The sequence below is a fragment of the Gymnoscopelus microlampas genome, assembly GCF_963454915.1.
Source record: "Gymnoscopelus microlampas genome assembly, chromosome: 13".
NCBI classification, from domain to species: Eukaryota; Metazoa; Chordata; class Actinopteri; order Myctophiformes; family Myctophidae; genus Gymnoscopelus; species Gymnoscopelus microlampas.
Window position 1 is genome coordinate 14,448,943 of NC_139950.1, and position 16,797 is coordinate 14,465,739.

Consider the following 16,797-nt stretch of genomic DNA (forward strand, 5'->3'; position numbering starts at 1 on the left):
TCCTATTCGGTTCTCTCTCCCTCTCTCTCTCTGTCCTGTACCTTCAAGATAAAGACGGAACATGGCACTTTTATGACCTGCAAGAATGTCTTGCCAAGCGCTCACAATATCACACACACAGACTCACTGAACACACAAGTATCAATGAGCAACAAGAAATGTGAATAAACTGATTACGTGTTATGTTCTGTGACGTTAAAATATATATAATTATTGTCCTGTATTGTGACCACAACAATAATATGAACTTTGGTGTTTAAAGGTGATACTTTCCTTGTTAATTACACTTTGATGCTTATCCTGCTTTCTATTTGACGTAAAGCCTTCACGTCTAGTACCTAGACAATTCTAAATTCATCGTGATTTCCAATATCCGGTCGAATGTAGTAGTAGAAGGTCCCCAAGAAAGTTAGCAGAGAAATGTAGTTTTCATTCTGTAATAAGGGAAGTTGCCACCCACACAGCTGCCTCTAACACGCCCCCCAATGGGCCAAAAAGGAGGAAGACCCTCCTCCTGACTATAAGAAGAACTGGTCAGCCAGTTCGCGCTCTCTTCCTGCGCCTGTCCTGCCTGCTGTGCTGCTCTCTGCTGATCCTGACCTGATCCACAAGGCCAAGGGGGGTGGGAGAAGATGGGTCGGGCACAGTCCAATGACTCTATCTCTCCCACCGTACCCCTGGCAGAGATTGACCGCTCACTGGACTCTGAAAAAAGACTGTTACAAAAGGACTCCCAGGTCGTATGACTCGACATGAAATTATGGCAAACAATTGACGATAGGCTGTATGTATGTGTCGGTCTCTTTCTTCCTAAAGGGCCCCATGATATGTCATTTTTCCAGACAGCGTGGTAGTTAATTTCTGTTCAATTCTTTCTTCTCCCACACGATATCCTATGTTACACTTTATCTACTAAAACTTAAGCCCTCATTTCAGTGGGTGAACTAATACTTTGCTTTTGGTTCTAAGTTATCTAACTGGTCCTCTAGTTGACATATATTGAGGGAGAACATGGTGTTACGTACCGGCCTCTCTCAAAATATGGTCTACAATAGGTCTAAGTCATGACCTTTGATGACAGCACCAGCCTGTCATTAAACGTTGAATGAAAGAACACATAAATCACATAGTTATGACGTACAAGGAAATGCATTGGCATTTCGGATCAATTTTGTGTATTTATTTACCTTAATAAATTTGGAGACTACTGTTATTAAGAAGGCGTGTGTCATTCCTTATCCTCTGTTTACAGTAATACTATTGGGATATTTATTGCAAGTCTGACAAGAATTCACGTTACTATTACAGTGACGTAAGTTTCAATATATTATTATATATTGTAATAATTCATAAATGATATTTATATGATTTATGGAATATTACGTCCTGTACCATGCTGAAGTTACGACCAGTAAGTAGGCATAATTGCTACAGCACTCAACAATCAACACTGAACACAGACATTGTAAGAGGCAACCTGCAACCTCCTGGAACTCTGGTCACCTAGCAACTGGAGGTTTCACGGTCAGTCTCATAGTGGGAGACAAACTATTTTTTTCTTGCTGTCAAACTTTTATTTTACATTAATCGACAGCTATCCATCCACCCAAACAGTGCTTGTTTATGTTGGCACAATTTGCACAAACTCCATGTGTAAGAAATCAAGTACAACATGATTACGAGCTCCTTGCAGTGATATTTAAAATAAAAAGTGTTTTCTCAGGAGTTTTCAAGTAAAAAGTGTTTTCCCCAGAGTTTTCTCCGGCTCAGTCCCTACACAAAGGGAGAGTGTTTTTAGCCTTCTATATTCTATGGATTTGATTCCTTCTGGAATAAGAAGAACTCAATATCTGTCCTGGTACGAATGGAAAGGTGCTTACTGCTAATTTCAGTTCCCTTTTGAACTGTTTAAAGTTGGACTGAGCAGCTTCTAACGATAAACATCTGCACCATTGTCCAAGTTCCTCTGCCGCTAGCCCTCTACTAGCCCCCCACCCCCCTCCCCCAACTTGTAACCACAGCAGTGGTGGAAAAAGTAGTTAAATTCTTTACTTAAGTAAAAGTACCAATACTGCAATATAAAAATACTCTGTTACAAGTAAAAGTCCAAAATTCAAAATTTACTTGAGTAAAAGTACAAAAGTATTGGCATCAAAATGTACTTAAAGTACCAAAAGTAAAAGTACTAAATATTTGAAAATAGCAGATCTACAAGCTCACAACGCGTCGCGATGCGACGCGTTGTGAGCTTGTAGATCGGCTATTTTCAAATAGCTTAGGTATAAAATAGGTTTAAAGTGGTTAATGTATGTTTCATAATGTCATAATTTATATCTGAAAAGTAACTAGTAACTAAAGCTTTCAAATAAATGCAGTGGAGTAAAAGTACAATATTTGCCTCTGAGATGTAGTGGAGTAGAAGTAAAAGTATTGGAAATTGGATATACTCAAGTAAAGTACAAATACCTCAAAATTGTACTTAAGTACAGTACTTAAGTAAATGTACTTAGTTACTTTCCACCACTGCAGCCTGGTGATGTTAAACTCAGCAATTGCAAAAGTCACTCTGGTCAATTTCAATAATCTTAAAAAGAAAATAAAGCTTTTTTTTTAAAAGATATTTTTGGGGGCTTTTTGGGCTTTATTGACAGTATGCAGTAGAGTAAGACAGGAAACAGGGAGAGAGACACGGGGAATGACGCAGAAAATGTCATTGGGATCGGGATTCTAACCCACGACACGCTGTATTAGAGCCTATACTGTATGTGGCATGCGCCCGGACCACTAGGCCAGCGGGCGCCCACTACCCCCACTATCTTTTAGTAATCTTAGCCAGTGTCCTACTTCCAGCAATGCTGTGGTGTTTTGTCTTTTTTAAACGTGATGTCACTAGCTAATAAGTCTTTAAATGCTATTTATGTCAACATTGACTTACAGTACTTCTGATCAGTGAGTCAAGGTTGAGTCTGGGTGATACGGACTCTCTCCTACTGAAGCCTACCGCTCTGCAGTCTAACAGGCTGTGGGAGCGAAGTGCTCTTGGTGTAATTTATAATAATAATGAAACTTTATTTGTATAGCACCTTTCATGACATGAAATGCAGCGCAAAGTGCTTTACAGAGTAAGAATACAATTACAGTTACAACAAATTTAACAATAAAGCAAACAAAAATAAAACTAGAAAAAGTGCTCCTCGGAGCACAGGTCTCCGCCAGGTCACGTCGTTATTGTGGCCTCCTAGGGGCGCTATAATAGGCCAATGTGAAAAGGGTGGCATTTCTTCCTCGGCCTAGTGGGAATGTGCGTGCATTCATGATTTGAGGCATTTTGTTGCAAAAATGTGTTTTGCTAAATTAGACCTGCTGGTGGTGCTATAACAGGCCAATGTGAAAAGGGGGGCATTTCTTCCTTGTCCTAGTGGGAAAGTGCGTGCAAATTTTCACGGAAATCACACGCTGCGTTCATGATTTGAGACATTTTGTTCAAAACGGACCAATCCTGCCAACTTTGGAAGCCAACCTTAGCCAATCAGGATGGAATATGAAATATCGGACAGATCCGTCTTGATCACATGACTATAGAGATAATGTGTACCGATTTGCGTGATATTTGGATAAAATCTGTAGGAGTAATATCCAACAATGGGTTTTGCACAAAACGGCCTCCTGGTGGCGCTATAACAGGCCCATGTGAAAAATTTGGCATCGAGGGAGTGTGTGTGTGCAGTTTCACAGCGACCGGGCCAACGGTGGCGGAGATTAGCTGGTAACAGACAGAAGGACGGACGGACGGACACAAGGACGGACGGACGGAGGGTAAAACATACTCTCTCGCCTTGCCTTCGGCCTGGCGGAGACAATAAAATAAAATAAAAGCAAAAGCATAAAACAACATTAAAATAGGCAATACAGTGAGGACTTAAAAATCAACCAAAGAATCAGCTAAAAGCGAGAGTGAAGAAATAGGTCTTGAGCTGTGCTTTAAAGCTATCGACAGAGGCTGCCTGTCTTAGGTGTAATGGGAGTTTATTCCACACTGTCGGTCCGTAAAAGCAGAATGCTGCTTCACCGTATTTTTTATATGTCATTGAATAGAGACAACATTAAATGTTCTTGGTAGCTTCAGTTGTTTTTATATATACATACCGTTTGTTTGTTCATGTATTTATTTGATTGATTTTTTTTTATTTAGAGTAGCCAATTATTTTTTACCCCTTTTTCTCCCCAATTTAGTTGTTATGCAATTGATTCCTCCCCGCACACATTTCTGTGTTGTCACTGCGGTCGTATCCTACGGCCTCACCTGCCAGTGAGGAGCCCCCACCAGGAGGACGTAGAGCCTTCGTTCTACTCCTCCCACCCATCACTCCCCGCTGACAGGTGCCGCCCCAGCCCGTTGGAGAACGTTCAATGACCAATACCACCCTCCCCCGAACATGGGCCAATTGTGGTCGTTTAGACGCTCAACAAAGCCGAATGCACCACGGTGGATTCGAACTCACACCCTCCGTGGTGGGCAGGGACTTTACCACAGCGCCACCCGAGCACTGTTTATTTATTTTTAACCTAAAATGAAGTCTCTGAAAACCGAATGCCCTGAATGACCATACCAGGGAAATGAAAAGACAACGCAGAGAGCTGAATGGAAATGGAAAAACCATTCTCTCATATGATCTTATTAACAGACCATAGAGCCAGTGTTCAGCACGCTGCTTAACGAGATATTGAGACATCCTATAAAACGTGTGAGTTTCTCCATCATTTCACTTAGAAATAAATAGAGGTGATTTCATTGCACATTTCCCCTGAGGCCAGAGTCCTCTGTATGTGCACCCTGCTGTGTGAACCCATTTTGTGCAGATCTCTCTGATGCCCTTAGAAGAAACAATTTCACATTATGAAATCCTCTTCCTACCCATTTGATATTATGCCCACTAGATAACTGAAGGAGGCTTTTCTGACTATTGGTCCAAATATTCTAACTGGCTTGTTTCCCTCCAGTCTTAAAAGTGCTTTACTTCAACCGGTCCTCGACTGAAGAAACTGACATAGAATCCCCTGCTTTTCAAAACCAGTTTAGACCAATTTCTAAGCTCCATCTTTATAAAAAGAAAAAAGAAAAACACTCACAATGAGTGAGTGAGTGCTTTTATGCCAAATTGGCCTTGCCCATATATGGAGATCTCCAAATTCTCCCAAGCTGGTGTGTCATAGTAGATGACTGACGTCAACTGACTTCATAGACTGGCCTCCACGCAGTTTGACAACAGGTACTGCACTAGTTATTATCATTATAATGTGGGTTTAAGACAACAGTGCATGACTATTCAAAAATAGCAGATCTACAAGCTCATAGCCCGGCACTCTGTGCCGCCCTATGAGCTTGTAGATCAGCTATTTGAGCTGCTATTTTTGAAGAATCTTTTTTTTTTTGCAAATCTTTGAATATATGTCTTTTTAAAAGCATTTTTAACTAAAATCCTTGCCTCTGGGGGGTCCCTGAAACAACATATAATTTTGGGGGCCCTTGACATTAAAACGTTTGAGAACCACTGATATTATAGCAACATAAGTATTTTTTGTTGTTAGGATTTAGAAGACATTTGTAGAATCCCCAGAAACAAAGATTTGAGTTACAAATATTCGCTTTAAAAAATATATATTAAAAGATAAAAGAGTGTGTGTGTGTGTGTGTGTGTGTGTGTGTGTGTGTGTGTGTGTGTGTGTGTGTGTGTGTGTGTGTGTGTGTGTGTGTGTGTGTGTGTGTGTGTGTGTGTGTGTGTGTGTGTGTGTGTGAATCACTGGTGAGGAGTGACTGATTGAGTACCAGCTGGTGTGAATGGTGACTGAGTGGTGTCTGAGTGTGAGTGGATAACTACTAGGTGGAACTTGCTGCAAATGGTTGGCTCCTGTGACCAGGCTCACCTATAAATGTGTCTGCGCCAAATGCTATGCCTATGTAGGTGCCCAGCCATGTTCCAAACACTAGCACATTTTCATTTAAAGACTTGTGAAAATGTAATGCCTTGGGTATGTGTGTAGGGGTGGGTGACCTCTTTTCGTCATTTAGTTGTTTCTGTTGGTTATTTTCAGGTTAGATATTTGTATTTTTGGTTTCCTTTGTTAGTTAAGAGTATGATTTATGTTTTGTATTTTGGAAGTTATGGTCCCCAGTCCCCACCCTGAGGTACTGTATGTGTTTTATTAACTGTAAAATAAAGACAACAGTGCATGTATTTTACTTTTAAGATCAGCCTGGTGTACTTTCTCCTATAGCCAGATGATCAGACATCTCTGCCTGGCGATCTGTCTGGGGAAATATAAATTCAATGTATGGGCTTCATATCATCATCTCAACATGAAGGACTACCTGAAGTCTTTACTTTGGTTTGGCAATGCTGTTATAAACTGCTCAAAAAAAGTTCGGAAACTTAACTTCGGTCAATTATATCTCCCCTTTAATAATACCAATTGGTATTGTGTTTTATATCATTTTTATCGTTGATTAGTCACCTTTACAACGAGGTACAGCTTGTAAGGATCGTGCATTCGTGGAATGAGCAACACAGCTAAACGTGTGGGTAGCGCCTCCAAAAAATGTGCCAAAATCACCCAATATGCTTCTGTTGGTAATGGGTGCATTTCTCCTTTCCGACATGTCGCCTTTCCGACGTTGACGAACCCTATACCTAACCCTAACCCTAACCCTAACCGCACGCGGAAGCCACTAGTCGGAGTGGTGAGATGTCGGAATGGAGAGTGAACACCGTTGGTAATCACTCTTGTTTTGAGCAAACTGTCAGCACACACCTGCTGAGAGGTGTGTGCAGTAGTCACAGGTGTGTGACTGCCTCACAGGTGAGTGACTGGCACCTGAACATGGGTTCTGCAACTTTGTTGAGTTTGTACTCCAAGCAGCAACACTGCCCCCATGGAAAGATGCCACGTTTGTCCCTTCAGGATAAGGCCCGTGCAATAGGGCAAGTGAAGCTGGTGTTCCGTTATGCAGAGTGACAGCATTATTTGGTGTTGGCCCTAGTACCATTTCCAAACTTAGGACCAAGTTCTGTGAGACAGGGGAAGTCAACAAGGAAGACAACAACCCAGACCCCTTGCTTCACTGAGGAACCATAGATTTACAGGCAAGATTTGCACAACGGTACCAAAGACAGATGTCAAAGTTGCAGGGTCCATGCTCAGGTGCCAGTCACACACCTGTGACTGGCACACACCTGCCTGCAAATGGTACCAGGGCTGACATAAAATAATGCGTAATCTGCGTAACGGAACACCAGCTTCACTTGCCCTATTGCACAGGCCTTATCCTGAAGGGACAAACGTGGCAGTCCATGGGGGCAGTGTTGCTGCTTGGAGCATACATAAACTCAACAAAGTTGCAGAACCCATGTTCAGGTGTCAGTCACTCACCTGTCAGTAGTCACACACCTGTGACTACTGGCACACACCTCTCAGCAGGTGTGTGCTGGCAGGTTGCTCAAAACAAGAGTGATTACCAACAGAAGCATATTGGGTGATTTTGGCACATTTTTTGGAGGCGCTACCCACACGTTTAGCTGTGTTGCTCATTCCAAGAATGCACGATCCTTACAAGCTGTACCTCGTTGTAAAGGTGACTAATCAACGATAAAAATGATATAAAACACAATACCAATTGGTATTATTAAAGGGGAGATATAATTGACCGAAGTTAAGTTTCCGAACTTTTTTTGAGCAGTTTATATCGTCTCTCTCGGGTGGAACCCTCATATCTCCAAAACTGTTAGTTTTCAGGATTCAAATAAAAACATGGCAAAAGTAGCAGATCTACAAGCTTGTGGATATGCTACTTGTGTATGCCACTGTAGTATGATCAAGTAGTAGGGCATTCATTTATGAAAAAAATAAATTCAAATATGGAGATGAGAGGTTTCTGCCCGACAGCAACGATATATAGCAACATAGGTTTTTAAGAAAACTGTTAGGATTTGGAAGTAATTCGTAGAATCGGCCTCAGGTCTTAATGGGTTAATGGATTTTGCTATGGTTCCCATTCTCCCGTACCCTCCTCTCTCTCTCTCTCTCTCTCTAGGCTCGTCAGCCAGAGACATTGGGGTTCCACAAATAGTTTCCACACAGTTTTAGCCCCTACATTACATTTAGATGTCACCAGGCGTGTCAGTAGATGGAGACCTCTGATCGCCTAAGTGAGACTATAGGCATGCCACGGAGTTGTCAAATCCCTGACCTGTTTGAGACTATCCACGGGTAGACGGTCTTCAGGTTCTCGTCGATGCAGCGTTCGTTGTGTTTCAGGAAGCGCTCCTGATGCCCGTAGGCCCTGATCACGGAGAGACCGGACACGGTCTCGCCAAAGTGAGAGTAGATGGGAGAGCGCGACACCGAGTCCAGACGTCGCAGCTGTCTGGACGTGGCCACGTAGAAACGCTGGGGACAGAGAAACAAGACACAGCAGTGGTGTAATGTCACTGTGTATTTAATCAAGTACTGTACTTAAAGCAGCACTATGTAAAAAATGAATACAATGTAATGTTGTCCGATCTGTATGGTAGAGTATGTTACAATATAACTTATACAATTGTGGTGGTTGGATTTTGTCTTCCAGCTCTTCTATTGAGACATTTAGATTGTGTCAAAGGTCATGTCTCACCTAGACACAGGATCTGACGAATTTATCCCCTGAGCAAGCAGGCAGGCTCTATTAGCTCAATGGTAAAAATGTCAGCACTTGCGCAGGAAACCGGGGTAGAAGAGGAAAGTTACATAGTGCAACTTTAAGTACAATTTAGAGACACTTATACTTTACTTGAGTATTTCAATGTCATGCTCCACTACAATACTTCAATACTCCACTACATTTCAGAGGGAATTGTCGTTTTTGACTCCACTACAATTATTTGACACCTTTAGTTACTAGCTACTTTGCAGATTTAGATTATTAATACAAATGATATACAATATCAACTATACATTATGAAGTATATAGTCATTAAGACTACATTAATGATTAATACTTAAAGTCGAATAACATATGATATGATACTACTCTTTTTTAAGAGTTTAAATCTTTAATCAGATCAATTATTAATTAATCACGAACGATTAATCATCAACATTCGTAACTATGCCTAAAATATGCCCATTTTCTGGGGCCCCGTATATTTTTGCAGGAACGGAAAGATAAATGACTCTCCATCACACTCTCTCTCTCACTCTCATCCTGTTGAGCTACTTCACGGAGTGTGTGGCCCCAATTTATTTATATGCCAACACTTTGGCTTAATGCAGGCCTTTTACTTGTAACAACGTATTTTTACACTGTGGTATTGCTACTTTTCCCTAAGTCAAACATCTGTGTCCTTCTTCCCGACTGACATTTAAAAGAGAAGGCTGTTAAGATGATGCCCCACTCTGACACACCAACCCTGCTTTCAACTTGCTCTCTTTTCCTCTTCACACCCAAGAGAAGTTCAACAACAAAGTACAGTATAGAGTTCCTGAACTCACCTGAACAAAGTAGTAGATCACAGCCAAGGGGACGATCACCGCGGTGAACCAGGGTGTGGCCAGACAGATGACAAACAGTGTCCCCAGCACGCCCATCATACACAAGATCCATGCCCGGAAAGAGTACGGGATGGCCTCGTCCACTGTGAATATGTCCTTTAAGACACATTACAGTAGGTTAGGATGGCCTCGTCCACTGTGAATATGTTCTTCAAGACACCTTGTAATAGGTTAGGTTTGGGATTTGTAGTGCGCCCCCCATCCAGTTATTACACGAGGCGCAGTCCGAAGACAGAGAAAAGAAAGAGGCTAAACATATGCACACAAAACACAAAACAACAAGTGAACCTTGGAGTCCTCTACAGCAAAAAGGTGGGTCTTAAGCGTGTTTGATCCTCAAAGGGAGTTTGTTCCACAACTTTGGTGCCAACACAGAAAAGGCACGGTCACCCGTCCTTACTGTGCTAGACCGTGGAGTCTTCATATACAACTGACTGTCAGGTCTGACTGACCTGGAGCTGGAAGATTGGTCTAAAAGTTCCACAATATAGGGAGCCACAATGAGTACAGCCCGACCGATATATCGGTTGTGTAATTAAAGCGTGATGTTACAGACAAAACATTTCTAAAATCGGTCTGGCCGAAATATCAGCCATTATTTGACTTTTTGATTACATCTGTATCGTCAATGATATGTTGTGAACACTAGAGCTCTTCACAGTTCCAAAAAAAAAGAACCGAACAGATTCTGAGCCGTTCCGAAATTTTGTTCAAATAATGTAACCGAAACCCGGGTGGACCTGTGACAATTTGGTTCGATTCCGAGCCGTTCTGACTTTCTTTTCTTTTTTTACCCCGACCCTAATTGGACTCGTGAAATTTGTTTCCGAGATCCGATTTATTCCGAGATTTTACAGACCCGACCCAGACACCCCTTCCATAAAGTGCATATTATTAAACAAATACAAAATAAATAAATAAATAAATATGCCCAGAGGAATTAATTATATATATGTGACAACAGGTTTTGTTTGTAAATTAAATGTGGACTTTATGAAATAATAGTGGACCTTCAGCTAGAGACTTGAACGCAACAAAATCCTCAATGCAAGTTATTTGCTGAGGATTTGGCTGTGCTGTTCATTCATAGATAGCCTTAACCTGTCACCTGAAATTGACCTTCGTCTGTCTGAAAGACTTTTTTACATAATGCAAGTTCTATGCTGAGGATTTGGCTGTGCTGTTCATTTATAGATAGCCGTAACCTGTCACCTCAAATTTAGGAGAGTTGCCAGTAGCTTTAACCTCCTCATATTCGATTTGTACGTTGCTTTCACCTTGTTCAGGTCAACAGTGTCAGAGGAATCCATGATTGCACGCCGGTGTTTTCAAATGAGCCTGGCTTTCCTTGCAGTATGGTACGCATGCATTCAAGATACACAGCCATTCATGTCGCTGCTGCACTAACCTGATCCTAGGTCAGCCTGAAACATAATACAAGTAAAACAGCACTTTGTTGCGTTTCTCTCCTGATCAATACGGGTCTTCTCGGATCCACTCAGGTATTACACATAATGATAGACAGACCCAAGTTCCGAAACACCCAAGACCCGGCTCCGCACAGGTCTTGGGTGTTTTCCGAATCGGGGGACCCGTGAAGAGCTCCAGTACACACACCCGTGTAGTGCAAAACACGCCACCGTTGGCGTGAACTCTCAAAGTATAGCCCACATTCCAGTTTCACTCTAAGTCCAATGCAACATGAACAGACAAAACAATTGCTCCCACCTTCGCAAAGCGGTTGACCACCCTGCCAGTGGGTGTGGTGTCAAAAAACACCATGGGAACACGCAAGATGTTGTGAAGCAATGCGGTGTGGAGAACTCGAGATGCATTGGTGGAAGCATTTACAAGGAGCAGCGTGCCAAAGAACACAAAGAGACCTGAAAAAGAAATGCAAACAGAGAGAGAAAACATTTACATTTTTTACATTTTTTAATACATGAAGCCAGCTTTTTATAATGTCAGTTGAACCTGCTCCAAAACCAGGTGGAAACCTCATATGTCCCAAAACTGTTACTTTTCAGGGTTCAAATTCAAAAACATCAAAAGTAGCAGATCTACAACTGCTACTTTTGATGCTTTTGTGTGACGCTGTAGTATGATCAAGTAGTGCGTTAATTTACGAAAAAAACACAAAAAGTTAAAATATGGAGCTAAAAGGTTTTCCGCTTGACAACAGCAACGTTATTGTATATTATTTTGAGGAAAACAATGAACCAGAAAACGTCACCGCTCCTACCCTGTGCCACCCCCAGGACTCCAAACACCCCGACCCTGGTGTCCCTCTTCCAGGCGGGGTAGGTCATGTTGTAGTAATCCACCGCGTCGTTGGTCCAGTCACTCAGCCAGAGGTTCTGGCCTATGAAAGCAAAGTTCTGGATCAGGTACATCACAATGATCACCACGGAGTAGCCCCAGCCCAGAGCACGCAAGTACTGGATGAACACCGACCACTTCACCTGGAAAAATAAATGAAGACAGGGCTTTATTAGAGCAGTGGTTTTCAAACTTTTTCATGTCAAGGACCCCCAAATTCATATCTATTTGGCCGTGGACCCCTCATCTGAAAATATTTTGTAACAGGGAGGGACCCCCCATATAAGATTTGGGTTGTTAAAATGTTTTTTCAAGAGAAAAACAAAAACATTTTTTTTTGTTTTTTTTGTACAAGCTCACTACGTGTCGTGCTGCGACACATTGTGAGCTAGCCTAGCCTTGACGACCTTGCAGGATTATGCAAAGGCTAAAATGTAACTTAGATAGCATGTTATGTAGACAGATGCCAGGTCATTGTTGACCTGGTATCCTATAGTGTGTATAGTTTCAATGTAGGCTGATGATAGGTTCTTGGTTTACGTATGTTGTATTAGTTATTATTAGATTATTGGTTTACTTATGCATTACTTTATTATTAGATTACTATTTGTATGCATTTGATGTATTATGATGTATTATCGTGTGTCCTTGCTTACTGTAAATTGCTCTGGATTAAGAGTGTCTGCTAAATGCCTTAACTGTAAACTGTGAGCTTGTAGATCTGCTATTTTCAAATAGCCAATGTTTATATGGTTAAACTAATGCTAAATTAACTTTTTTTTTCTTGGGACCCCCTGGACCCCACCTTGACTCCCATCTGGGTGTATGCGCATGGCTAGCTCCTGGTTTACCTGTCCGGTCTCCATGGTTTCCTTCTCTATCAGCCGCTGGCCTTTCTTTGATTCATCAACATCAATTGCTTTTTTAAGGGAACTTGTCTTCTTTAGTCTGACACTGAGAGAGAGAGAGAGAGAGAGAGAGAAAGAGAGAGAGAGAGAGAGAGAGAGAGAGAGAGAGAGAGAGAGAGAGACACAACAGATATCGTGGACAACAGTCATTTCTCATCAACACACTCGTTTCCCCTCCTAATCAATGAAGGGCCAAAATCCATCCATCTTATTTGATCACCGACACTGACCTGCCCTTGCGCTGGCTGCGGCGGATGCTGGTCTCTCTCTTCAGTGTGCTGGACACCACATCCTCTGGAGCACAGTCCGCCTGAGGCTCCTGCGTGTCAGGGATGAGTTCCACCTCCTCACCATCCTGCCGGTCATGGTCTGACCACATGGAAAAGGAGGAGATGGAGAGATATTTTGAGAAAAGACAGTCCTCACACTCACTAAGAGCATAATGATCTGTGTACTGGTAATAAGCTGGTGTTGCTATTGACTTGATGAGGCTATTAAAAATGGATGAACATATTTTTGGCTTGGGCCGGGACGGGGGAGTCAAGACCCAAATCCGAGGCGAGGAGGAATCGTTCGGGTTCGCTTTAGGGGATGGAATAGCTCCTTGCTCAGTCAGTGTCATTTCAGAAAACCGCCTACCAATGACATCATCGGTGGGGAATCCAAGCTAATAGATCCAAGCTTTCTATTCCTGTAAAGTTAGCATGCTATAATGGAAGCCATTGTTCCCGCGTTAATACAAACACTTGTATTAACGCGGAGCACTTGAATGTGCTGCGAGAGTCAGTGATTGCACATTCAAGTGCAATCACTGACAGAGAGACTGTCATTCACGAGTGGGACTGTACAGCCACACTAAGCACTGCTCCCTCAGCACCACCTGATCTCATCCAAGTGCGCTTGTGCCATGGTCTCTCGAGACTGACGGCCGCTACTAAAAAATCCATTGTATAATGCAATTCAGCCCAGATGCACTAACCTGCCTGCTTCTGGCTCTTATTGTTTCCTTCTTTGGCATACGTATCAAGGAACTCGGAGAACGCCCCCTTGCTGGCGCGGAGGCTGTGGTAGGATCCCACCTCTGACACCACCCCGTCCACCAGCACCACGATCTCATCCACATAAGGCAGGAAGCCCACTCCATGTGTCACCAAGATACGAGTCTACACACACACACACACACACACACACACACACACACACACACACACACAGTATGTATTGGCATGGCTTATCGCAGTGGTTCTCAACCTTTTCTGGATAAGGACCCACTTGAAAATCTTGAGAGTATTCGCGGCCCACCCATCTGACCACTTAAATGCAGCAGCTGATTGTGGGTGGGCCGTGTGCATTTTCAGAGCATGCTTATGTTAATCATCAATCATTTGATGGTGTTCCGACTTGGATCAGTAATATAATTTAAGTTCTTATTGGTATCACTATGAAAACAGGTTTCAAGAAAAAATACCTTGACACTTTTTTTGTACATGACACGTTTTTTACATAATTAAAATCTTAGTGCTTTGGCAATTATTTTGGGGCCCACTTGCAATACCTTTGCGACCCACCAGTGGGCCCCGGGTCCCCGGGTTGGTAACCACTGGCATATCATTCTTAGCAACAACAAAAAAGGCAATTTGGTCTTAGCACTGACCTTGCCTTTTAGAAGCCCATTGGGTCCAATCACTCTCTCAAAAAGGTGTTTGCCTACGTGAGAATCCACAGCAGACAAAGGGTCATCCAGCAAATAAATATCAGCCTGGCTATAAGCTGCTCTGGCCAGGCTCACACGCTGCTTCTGTCCCCCCGACAGGTTGATTCCCTGTAAGAGAAGATAGAATAGAATACTTTATTTGGCAGACAATTAAAAGCCACTTATTTGAAGTCGCTCTGGATAAGAGCGTCTGCTACCTAATTCCTAAGGTAGGCTAGCCCTACTTCTACACAGACACACATGTGCAGACAGACACGCACGGGCTCACACGCGCACACACACACACACACACACACACACACACACACACACACACACACATTCAGCTATTTGTTCATGACCATGATGTATACAGTGACGATCATGGTTGCCTGGAAACCAGATGGAGAGGTTAAGGTTTAGACCTGCAAAACCTGCAACCTCGCTTTCAGAGTAAAGACAACAATGCACTCGTCCACACACACACACACACACACACACACACACACACACACACACACACACACACACACACACACACACACACACACACACACACACACACACACACACACACACACACACACACACACACACACACACACACACACACACACACACACACACTGTTTGTTGTTGTCTTGTTGTTTATCGTGTCTTATGTTATGTTTATGTTACCATGATTTACTTACTACTTGTTTATTATTTTAGGTGAGAACCTTGTATATTTCTGTGTCTTTTAATAATTGTTACCTTTGTACTGTTTTTAAATTAAAAAAACAAATAAATAAAACAAATAAATTGTAAGTTGTAAAAGCGCCAAAGTATAAAATCACAGAAAAGTCAGAGCTTGTTTCTACGTGTGGTGTGGTCCATTCCACTATGGTCTTCTCAGATAGAGGAGAGGAGAGGAGAGGAGAGGAGAGGAGAGGAGAGGCCAAGTATAATACAAGTAAATAGCCTGACTCATCCCTTACCTTCTCCCCGATCTCAGTGAGGTCTCCTCCAGGTAGAAGCTCCAGATCGGGGGTCAGGGCACATGCATCTAGCACCTCTGCATACTTCCTGTCCTCATGGGGAGAGCCAAACAATATATTGTCTCTCACAGTGGCATTTTGTATCCAGGCCTGCTGGGGCACATAGGCCACTGAACCCTAGAGAGAAAGATATACAGTTGAAAGGCAAGACTGAAAGGAAATGGTAGATGAGTCATCCTATCCTACTATAAAATGTAGTTCTTCTGTCCATCCTAATGTTTCTACTTATTGGGTTGGTCAATCAATATGAAATTGAACGTGTGCATTGACCACTGACATATGCAGGTACTGAAGACGCATAATTTTCCCAGGCGGAAACTGATAAAGATGAGTATCAATTTTTGTAAACTCTGTCACTCAATTAAGACGGTCCACCCTTTCCTATTTACCTCAGTGGGTTGACCGGTCGATCTGAAACTGTGCCTGTGCATTGACATTTGGCATATGCAGGGACTTATTTTTCACTTTTCCCAATTTGACGCTGTTTATTAGTATTTTTTGTCACAGGCTATGGGGACTGTAGACACAGTCACGGCCCCAGGTCTGCATGTAGTTGGGCGGGCACATGAACTAGATTCATATGAATGGGTTAAGCTGGATGAAATATTAAAGGACCATACCGGTACTGGTACATCATTTTCAATTTACCCTTCGCCCATGACAATATTCCGAATGATGGCTTTATTTTTTGATTGAATGTTTGTTAATTTTTTTCAAAATGTTACCAATTTGATTCAATTTGATTCATACTGTAGATCAAGCTTTTCTTCAGGGACTGTTTTCAGCAAGACATTTCAAAGCTATCAGATCTATGCATTTAAAGGGGCTACACCATGAATTAAAAAAATGTATATTATATATAAATATTGCCCCCTAATACGTTTTAAACAGGTTGTAAGCCTAAAAAACATCCAGATATTTTTTCTCACAATCTGACTGTCTGTCATTCCAAGCTTTTTCAGCTGCAATACCAAAACGTCCTATTGGGCAGGGGGGAGCTACTGAGCAATTCTGTCTGGCCATCATCAATGCAAAATCAGGGCAAGTGACATCACTTGCCCTGCCATTCTGAAATGGCCTGTTCAGACACGCCCATTCAGGAAATCCATGAAATGAGCATGAATGACTGAATGTTAAAAAAAAAAAAAAAAATGAAAAAAAAAATGAAATTCATGGTGTAGCCCCTTTAACCCTTCCATTGTGTTAGGGTCATTTTTGACCCGTTTTCAAGTATAAATAGGTAAAAGGTACACTT

At 42.2% G+C, this 16,797-nt stretch overlaps 1 protein-coding gene across 1 annotated transcript in view; it reads right to left on the minus strand.

Moving 5' to 3' along the window:
- Nucleotides 1-16,797, minus strand: part of abcc2 (ATP binding cassette subfamily C member 2) — a 55,063-nt gene that overhangs the window by 15,074 nt on the left and 23,192 nt on the right. Inside the window, exons 17-25 of the mRNA XM_084076623.1 lie at nt 15,483-15,659; nt 14,467-14,634; nt 13,792-13,975; nt 13,043-13,181; nt 12,756-12,858; nt 11,828-12,047; nt 11,314-11,468; nt 9,526-9,681; nt 8,246-8,445 (exon numbers count right to left, since the gene is read on the minus strand). Of these exons, the coding sequence (XP_083932749.1) occupies nt 8,246-8,445; nt 9,526-9,681; nt 11,314-11,468; nt 11,828-12,047; nt 12,756-12,858; nt 13,043-13,181; nt 13,792-13,975; nt 14,467-14,634; nt 15,483-15,659 (1,502 nt within the window). The remainder of the gene's footprint in view (nt 1-8,245; nt 8,446-9,525; nt 9,682-11,313; nt 11,469-11,827; nt 12,048-12,755; nt 12,859-13,042; nt 13,182-13,791; nt 13,976-14,466; nt 14,635-15,482; nt 15,660-16,797) is intronic.